The 9,439-nt window shown below is 40.3% G+C and overlaps 1 protein-coding gene across 1 annotated transcript in view; it reads left to right on the top strand.

Annotated features, from left to right (window-relative positions):
* The first annotated feature begins 347 nt into the window (after window positions 1–347).
* The window catches only part of STARD13 (StAR-related lipid transfer (START) domain containing 13), a 113,193-nt gene continuing 104,101 nt past the window's right edge, over window positions 348–9,439 (top strand). Inside the window, exon 1 of the mRNA XM_010016938.1 lies at window positions 348–516. Within this exon, the coding sequence (XP_010015240.1) occupies window positions 348–516 (169 nt within the window). The remainder of the gene's footprint in view (window positions 517–9,439) is intronic.

Below are 9,439 nucleotides of genomic sequence, written 5' to 3'. Positions count from 1 at the left end.
GGCATGCCTGAATGTCTTCAACTTTCTCCTTTGCTTGCCAAAGCTTACCTTCCATGCAGGGTAAACTCGGTCAGCCTGGGGGCCACCGGGTCTGCCGGGCTGGGGCAGGCTGGCTGTCCCGCTCTGGCAGGCTGCACTTCCACAGGCTGGACTCGGAGTGATTGGCCCGTGTGGATCATGTGGGAGAAGCAGGAATCCTGAGTTGTAGCTTTTGGCACTCCTTTCTCTTTTAAAGCGCTTGCTCTTTTCAACTCCCTGGGGCTTGTTGCCTCCCTCCTTTCATTACCCTGATTATAATCTGGAGTAGCCACGGCAGAGGCAGACGCAGTGATTTTAAAGGAGCAGAGATGTTAAAGCAGGTGCCCAGGACTTCTGGCACTGGCTGTTACTACCTAAACTCAGTGTCACCTGAGGGCCAGGAGATGTACTTGCGATTCGATCAAACCGCCAGGCGCCCTCCCTACAGGACGAGCAGGATTCTCGCCCGTCACCAGCTACTGACGAAAATTCAGCAAGGTGAGTTCCTGGCAGAAGTGCTTCTTTGCCTGGCGTTGTCACAGGGTCTGCAGGTCCCCTCTTTCTTATGAAAACAGGTTTTAATGCCTCATATGTCAGGCTGTTTTCCTGTCTCTGTTCTGAATTAATCTGGCTAGAGTCCAAGTTTGAAACAGTCATTCATACCTTTGTGTTTCTATGCATGTACACATATACTGAGAACCAAGAGACAAACACTAGTGCATGATTAGCTATTTAACTAAGTTATCTTTTAATGATAAACTGTGCTGTGGCTTAGGTGCTGAAGTTCATATGTTCTGACTGGCAGAGCAGTTACTGGCATCAGTACGTCTGCTCCCATTGCTATATGTTAAACCTGTCCCTCATAACACACAAAGAGAGAATAGCTGATCATCCAGTTAAAAACAAAGCAGAAATGCTGGAGAAGGCAGCTGGGGTAACATCCTCTGGAAACAAGCATGTGTAACTGTCAGGATTAGAAAACTTGTCACATGTCCTTAAAAGTAATTGCTGACTTGGCTTTCTGCAGCTACTTACGCAGTTATCTAGGCTGTCATTACACATGTATTGATTTTGTTTTTCTCAATATATATCTACAGCACTAAAGCTAAATGCAGACTGGCCTCAGAACAAATCCTTTGGTCTGTGTTTGCAATTTAAAATCATCTTCAGACTCATTAATGCAAAGATTAAAAAAAAAGCCAACTGTACAGATTTTTCCAGATTAAAAAGCAAATCAATATATAGGTTTGTATTGATCTTAGTCTTCGCATAGCATCTTGTTTCCAAGAATACCAGTTTCCAAAGTTGATGTGGTCCTACATGCAGAAGAAGAGTATGTCATGTATTTGTCATGAAAAAAATAAAATCCTGAAGACAGCAGTCACTTTCTTGACAGCTTGCAAAAAGATGTTTGATTCTGCTAACTATGGGCAGGCAGAGGGCTAACGTCATTTCTGTCATATCTGGCAACTATCATGGAAATTGGTGTGAGCCTCTGACCAGTTATATGGAGTGGCTATTTCTGTGTGCTGCTTTCCAGTAAGATTCTTTATATCCATGGATGTCAAACTCTAGCAGAAATACAGGGATATAGTGATGAAACTTTCATTGCATTTGTAAAGAAAACAATGCATAATTCTTTATCCAGATTTTAAAAAAGATGAAAAAGATAGTTTCTGTGGCAATTAGGAAAACGCAGTTGTTTTCAAGGCAGTCTCAGGAACTGGTCGTGTTTGAAGGATACTGGTCCTCATTGCAGCTCTAATTTCAGGAAGGATATTATGTCATTCTGTGTACCCAGTGTACAGCCTGGATTGAATGGAAAGGAAGGGTAATTTATTTCTCTTCAGGTTTATTTGAAAATGTTTTGGGTGCAGTCCTAGTACCAACTTGATGTTCAAGCCACAGCTGTGGATGAGGTGGATTAACACACCCTCTCTTACCTGTCACAGTGCTGTTTAATGTTCCTTCTTGTAAATCATAACCCATCAGCTGTCTGGGACAGGCAGGGCTGACAGAGCCACCCTGCAGTGCCAAGGGTTTTGAGAGGCTGCGTGGTGGGACAGGGAGGAGTGTCTGTGCTGTAGCTGTGCTTCCTGCATCTTGTTGCATGGATGGTCAGTCTGTGGTGAATGACCTCTGCTCCCCTGCCACAGCTTTCCAACCTGTCCTGCAACAGGGCTGTGTGGAATGTTGTTTGTATAGCACCTTGGTGATGTGATATATGTTACAGTTCAGTATATGAAATATTTCTGTATTTTGGTTCACTAAGAATATGTTGTTGCTTCCTTCACTTCTTTTATTGGTAGAAAATGGACAGCGTCCACTTGGTTAAGTGTCAGTTCTTTATCAATAATGAAATTATTTGTGCAAATAGACAGATGTCCGTGTGTGAGCCCATATGTAGGAGTACACACATGTAGTGCAAAACCACAGGCAAGATACACATTTTTTTCTGCAGTGCCCTAAGTTATATCATAATTTTGATACTGGGTCAATATGTCATCCTCTGAGCTTGCCTTGTTCACGCTGTAAGCAGTGTGAGGGTATGCAGTCAGTCCCAGCAGGTACTGGAAGAGAACTGTAACATGGGTGGGGGTTTCAGCCTGTCCCTTCAGAGGTGAGCTTTACCCCATTGGTATGTGGGATTTCTTACTATGGAGTTGCCATAGAGCACCTTACGAAGAATGTATTGAAAAATAAATCAGGAGATGCAAGATGGCAACCAAAACTTGCTTTCACTCGCCCGATTTGGTAAAACATGTAAAATCATTATTTAGTCTCCTTGAATTTGTATGTCCTTCAATTTTATTTTAATATTTTAAGGCCATTAAGATAGTGTATTGGAACACTGCTACTCCTGTTCTTGTGTTATCACCTCCCCAACCCGACTGTTTGAATTACAGCATATGTTTAGAAAAACATCCACCCTGCATTTTAATATTGCTGGAATGATGAATCCTGTCTGGTTAATTGCTTTGCTAAAAACAGATCTGCCGCATGAAGTGCTAAGCTGCCTTGGGGCTTGTTTGAATACCTGCTCGCTACTTCTTGTGCAGGCATTTTTCAGTTGCTGGTGTTCAGACTGGAGGCACCCACAGCAGGAAACATTGAAGTTTTTCCATCAGGACTGTTTTTCCTTAGTGAAAGGAATGATTTAAAAAATCACAATGTATCTAATTTAGAATGTATAAAGCAGTCAAACCTTCCATTCCAGGACAAGAATATGGTTCACTAATGCAGTGTAATAGAAAGTGTTGCATATACTGCTATCATTTCAGTCATTAGCTGTATGTACTATTCTAAACAATGCTAAATTACTTTATCATATTGTGGAATACAGCTTCTCTTCCTCCTCTAAAAATATGTTTGCTGAAGAAGCTGTTGTTTGTATTTTCCTTTGGTGTTAGTTAAAAATAAACTAGATGAATCATTAGAGGAATTACGCAATTTAATCATTTCTAAAAAGAAAACCACCAAAAGGGAAATGAAAGGAACTAGACTGTTATTTTAATCAGATCATACTTTGAAAGTCCTAAATATTTGGTTTATATACACCATCGATTCCTTGAGGCAGAATTATGTGGTGGCCTGTGAATGTGAGTAGTAATTATCTGTCTGATATTAACTAGGTATTTTCAAAATGTGATCTTTTGATGATTCCCTTTCCCCCATAAGCCCGTTAGTTTCCATGCTGAAGGGGACACATGCCTCAGCATAAAGGAACAGGGTGTAGCATGCTTGGTCTGAGGTATTTATTCAAACTGTGTATGCAGTAACTGTATGAGAATTCATTAATGATTACTCATGTTCTCTTTAAATAAATAAGGTGGTAACTTTCAAGAATTTGTATTACATGAGTCACAAAGTTGTTATTTCTTTCACAGTACATGGCTAAATTCAGTGCAAAACAGAAGATATAAGAAGCAGCTGTAGGTGAAAAGTAATGAGGAATTAAGGTCATACTCTGAAAATGCTAAATTGAAATCACTGACTGTGCATCATGAGTAAGTCAAGGTAAACGAAGCCACATCTGCCCCAGCAAAACCAGGCATCATGGATAAAGAAATGTCCCCATTCATCTCAAGTAGAATTTGATTCTTAGACTGCAATTTCAGTAAGAAAATAATATGAAGAAACAAATGAAAATAAGACAAATTCCTATCCTCAGTGAGTAAATTCCTGCCTACAGTGAGTAATGCTCTGTGATTTGTCTCACTTTATGCCACCAGGCAAGGGCGGTTGAAGAGAAGAGCGGTTGAAGAGAATTGCTTGATGGAGCAATCCCAAGGCAAACTCTCCATTCAACACTGGGCAGGTGTTTTATACTCTTACATATTGCAAGTTCAATTTTGATCTTTCATACCTCTGTGACACCTGTGTTTGGTTTGAGTGAGCAAGTTACAGAGGGATGCGAGGGACTTGGCAAAGAACTGTGCATTTCAGATGACTTTAAATTTCAGCTGTTAGTATAAAACAAGCTGTAATATACTTCCATATTCAAAAGAACTTGGAAGTCATGTAAGTGAAAACATTGCAGCCCTAGTCTGCATTCAAAAAGGCCAGATCACATTCTTGATATGCACACAGGTACAGAGTACCTGTCCATCCCTGGAGGTGGGAAATAGGATGCAAATATATAATTAAAGACTGTGGTTTTGTTCAGACATACAGGGAGGACAAAATACAGTTCAGGCAACCTGAACTATAGCATTTCCCACGCTCTGGATACTGGCCACTTTACCTCATTGTCTGAACCCAGGAAAGTAGAAGATTAACCAAGAAGATTCAGCCTTGGTGGTAATGATACAAACACCCCACTTAGGTCATCTCCTACCAGTGCCAGTGACAAGCTTGTGGGGTAGGTAACTCATGGCAGCAGCAGGTTGTAGTTCCTGCTCAACACCTCTGTGCCTCCATTTGCAGTGGCCCCATGTCTGCACTCCAACCCAGGCTCACAGGAGAGGACAGGTCTAGGGCTGGGGTGGCCTGGGACACTGGGAGGACTATCCTCAGCTGCAGAGCTGCCTTGCAGACATCAGCTGGGATGTGGTCCATGACCCTCTCCATCATCAGACACATGTGGCGCAGGCATATGTTCACAGCAAAAGGACCTTTGGGTTGGTTAAACCATATGAAGTCTTGACTAAGTCTGGGAAAACTGACTTACAGTGTCATTAGAAACTAGACCCTACATCATATGAAGCTTCTTCACCATCATCTTTCCTTCCTTATGCATTCTCTTTCCTTAGGTCCTTAGCCTTAAACTTAGATAAAATAGAGGTCTTCAATTAAATTGTAGGATTTATTTAAAAAAATAAAATCTAATATGGTGCTTAAAATGGTTGAAGTATTTGAGTGAAACCTTCACACAACAACTGTGAACATCCTGAGGGGTACTTGTAAACTAAAAGTGCCCTGAGGTGTATTTATATAAAAAAAAGTAGAATTAAATCATAGAATCACTGAATGGTTTGGGTTGGAAGGGAACTTAAAGCTCATCCAGTTCAACCCCCCTGCCATGGTCAGGGACACTTTCCAGGAGAACAAGTTGCTCAAAGCCCTGTCCAACCTGACCTTGAATACTGCCAGGGATGGGGCAGCCACAGCTTCTCTGGGCAACCTGTGCCAGTGCTTCACTGCCCTCATAGTGAAGATTTTTTTCCTAATATCTGATCTACATGCCCTTGTAAAAAGTTCCTCTCCAGATTTCTTGTAATAGCAGTGTGAAAGATTGCAGTCCAGCTAATTAAAGTTTAAAAAGTGCTTCATGGACAACAGGACATTTGAAAGGGAGAAACCTTTACTGGAGTCACTACATGGCAAAGAGGTTCAAAAGCTGAAATTATTAAGAAATACCTGTGTGGTATGTATCAGTAAATGTCCTGTGTGGTTCTGGAGATCAGGCTTGATGACAGTGGTTCCTTCTGGCCTTATAGATTCACAGCCACTGAGTGTCGGTGATACTTCTGCTGACACATGCAGGTTGGATACCAAAAAGGAGATCTTAGTTCTTTTAAGTGAAGGGACTTTTGCTCTTGATTTCACTAAAGCAGGATTTCAGCCAAGGTGAAATCTTAACTTGAGACATTTTTGTTTTGAAATCGTTTGTGATGAAATGCACAGCTGTAGTTGTGCTATGTATCTCCTGTATTGATCACTGAGGAGGTTTTTAATTTTCACATTAACCCAGTTGTATAATTAGAGCCAGTAACGTTCAAAGGATTTAAGATGATTAATCCAAGATATATGCTCAATGACTGAATCATTAGATTAATAATAATTTTTTTTTGCTTAAATTTAGAAGAAGTGATAAGTCACTGGGATATATAAATTGCTACATAACAAAAGTGAAATAGAAATTGCTCACAAAAATGCATTAATTAAGAATCTGTACATAGCGTTTCTGTTATAGGAGACTTTTATGTCTGTATTTATACATAAATTCCTGAAAATATAGTGCAGTATTTATACCATGAGCACAGTAAAAACATCTGCAGTTTTAGGTTCCAGGCAGATATTGTTTTTCTCTCTAGGTAATAGACTTTTTTCTTTCTGATTCAAATGCAAACTATGAAGTCATTGGTAACATCTTAGCCATAGTCATTATTTTATCTTACTCAGTTCATACAGTATTCTCAGACTTTTAGTTGCACTTAAACTTATATGAGCTGTTCCACAGAGGGCATCATATATATTTAAATTAGTGCCTAAGCCTTTAATGGAAGGGACAGAGAAAAAAGGTTCCTTGTACTTGGGTTATTAAACTATGGCTTGTAGGTGATTTTGTTACACTTTGCAATAGCTGCTTTCAAGGGTAAAATGCTGAATTATATGGCCTGTGAGCTTGATCCAGTATATGCTAGTTGTGTCATTTCTTATTTATACTTATTTTACAGGTATTTGAGTATGGGCATGTTAGTAAATCCTCATTTTCATGCCTTGTAAAATTCTTATGTGTTGTATTTTTCACTTAAAAACCTGCTGAGTTTTCCCTTTCAGGTTCAGTTCAACAGGTCAACTGAGCTTACTAGAGCAAGTCATCACAACACTAACTGCATGCCATAATATAGTGAGGGAGAGAGGAGGGCTTGAGCACCTTGAGCTGGACTATTTAGACACTGATAAAGAGCAGACAGCATGATTCAGAAAACTTGGGACCATTATGGCTTAGCTGAAAAGGATGTGTGTGACTCAGTATGAAAACATCATGTGGCTTTTCATCTCTCCCCTGTTACAGGACTGAGTAGGTTAATTCTGCTGGGAGAATAAAATCGCTCCGTAGCACCTCAGACTACATGGAGTTTCAACTAACATACACCGGCAGATGAGCCAAAGTTTCTGTCTTTGTGATAAGTTAGGTGAACTCCAAAAAATAACTTAGTTTAAAATACGGGCTGTGCAGTACATCTTAAGTAAACACCATCTGCCAAGCGTGGAAGCTGCCTTGCTGGAACATGCTAGATGTTTTACTTTCCACTTGAAGTCCTTTGCCAAAGAAGGACTCAGCCCAGCAACTTAGATGAATCTTCCTCTGTACTAAAGGAGCAAAATAATAAATCCTAATAATGTCAACTAGTATTGTTTTAATGAGCTAGATATTACAGGGCTTTGGCAATAGTTGTGCTCTCTTTTAATAGAATTGTGGTTGGAGGAAGGTCTGTTTGTGTGAGCAGAGTTTTCTGGATTTGGAATCAAAGAATGTATATATTTATTGTCTCTCTCATTTAGTCTTAATGGCCTAAAGGGTATCTGACTTTTTTTCACCCCGAATGTGTCACTAGCGTCTTTCATAGTTTGTTTATTTTATTGACTGTGCTGCGCTTATTTCTAATTCTCCATCAGATGTGTGGTTTAGGAGTATGGAAAAAAGCAGTAAGTCAAGTGGAATCTCTAAATTAATTCTAGCTTTTATCCTCCTTAGTCACAAACACATACTCGTCAGCATCCACCATCCCCCAAACCTGCCATTTTCTGTGAGATTTCTCAGCTTCCTTCTTGAAATCCCATTTGCAGGAAAATACGACACCCTCTTATTAAGGAAAGGCATTTCCTTCACTGCCAAATGCGTCCAGAAGTGAGGATGATGGTACAGCTTTTACTCTTTAACACCCATCTGCAAGTGAGCTGCTGCTTCTGCAACCCTCTCAACACATGCTGAACCCTGTGGTTTTTCTGTAGATCTTTAGTAACTTTTCCCCCTGCCTTACTAAATGCATCCTTTGGGCTACTGCTTCAATGTGCATTATCCACATTATCCAGAAGGTCCTGTTTGCAGATGTCAGGTGTTAACACATCATGTTCCTGTGTTGGTACTAGGCTTATGGCAGTAAAATAGCCTTCTGAGTCTGAGTGGGCATGTCTGTACTGCTAAATAAAAGGGATTGGAGGGGAACTGGAGTACCCTCTGCTCCGTTGAGCAGAGGACTCCCTGGCTCTGTTTTGGCCTTCTCCAGCTAGCTCAACTCAGAGCAAGTTTATGGAAGAGAGGACTAGTCCTAGGTAGTGCAGGAGTGAGAATCAGGCCATCTTTCATTTAGCTGTGTAAATGTAACCACTCCTGCCACTGCCACACAAGATGCAAAATGAGGAGAAACCTTGCTCCAAGCTCTAAAGATATAACATTAATGTTTCTGTAGTATTTACCTCCAAAAAGGTAAAAATTACTTGCTGTAATACAATTTTTAATGCTTGAAGTTTCTGAAGGAAGTATGCAAAAGTAAATGTATCCTATCATGAACTGCCTTTCCATTCCTGCATAAACGCAAAAGTAAATTCTGTCAAAAAGCCGACTCCTGAAATTTTTTCCATTATTTCATACAGACAGTTCACATGAGCTAACTACAACCCCATCCTTTTTCTTTTGAAATCAATATCCCAAATTTGTGTAAAATCAGAACCTGCAAAGACTATTCCAAACAGTAAGATTGTATTGCTTGTCCCAATAATGGCAGCATCATGGAGCATCCTTCTAAAGGAGCTAAGGTTTGAAAAGGAACCAAAGACATAAGATGACTCTAGATTTGAGAAGGAAGTTGTCTCTGTCAACGCTCGAATGGCACAAGTGTAAGGCTCATGTGAAAGGCACAGACCTTTTGCATCCCTTTAGCTTCAGGAAGTGGTAGAAGGGCTAGCTTTTCCTAGTCTCCAACTGGTATGGGAGTGGGAGTCTGGACAGGATGAGACTCTCAGAGCCACACAATGTGGCTTTTTCATAATATATATTTGGCAAACTCACATGCTCTGTGGGATGAATCTAAGTTTTGTGTCTTTAATTGCTTCTGATGGCAGCAGCTGAATATCTAATCATTCTGTGACTTCAGAGATAATGGCTTTCTCTTCCTGCAAACATTTATCTGAGAAGGATAATGTAAAATCCAAAAGTTAATGCTTGGCACAGATGGTTAGGCAGTAAGTTCTT

Source organism: Nestor notabilis, unplaced genomic scaffold (genome assembly GCF_000696875.1).
Source record: "Nestor notabilis isolate BGI_N333 unplaced genomic scaffold, ASM69687v1 scaffold19616, whole genome shotgun sequence".
Taxonomy (NCBI): domain Eukaryota; kingdom Metazoa; phylum Chordata; class Aves; order Psittaciformes; family Psittacidae; genus Nestor; species Nestor notabilis.
This window is presented reverse-complemented; position numbering and strand designations above follow the sequence as displayed.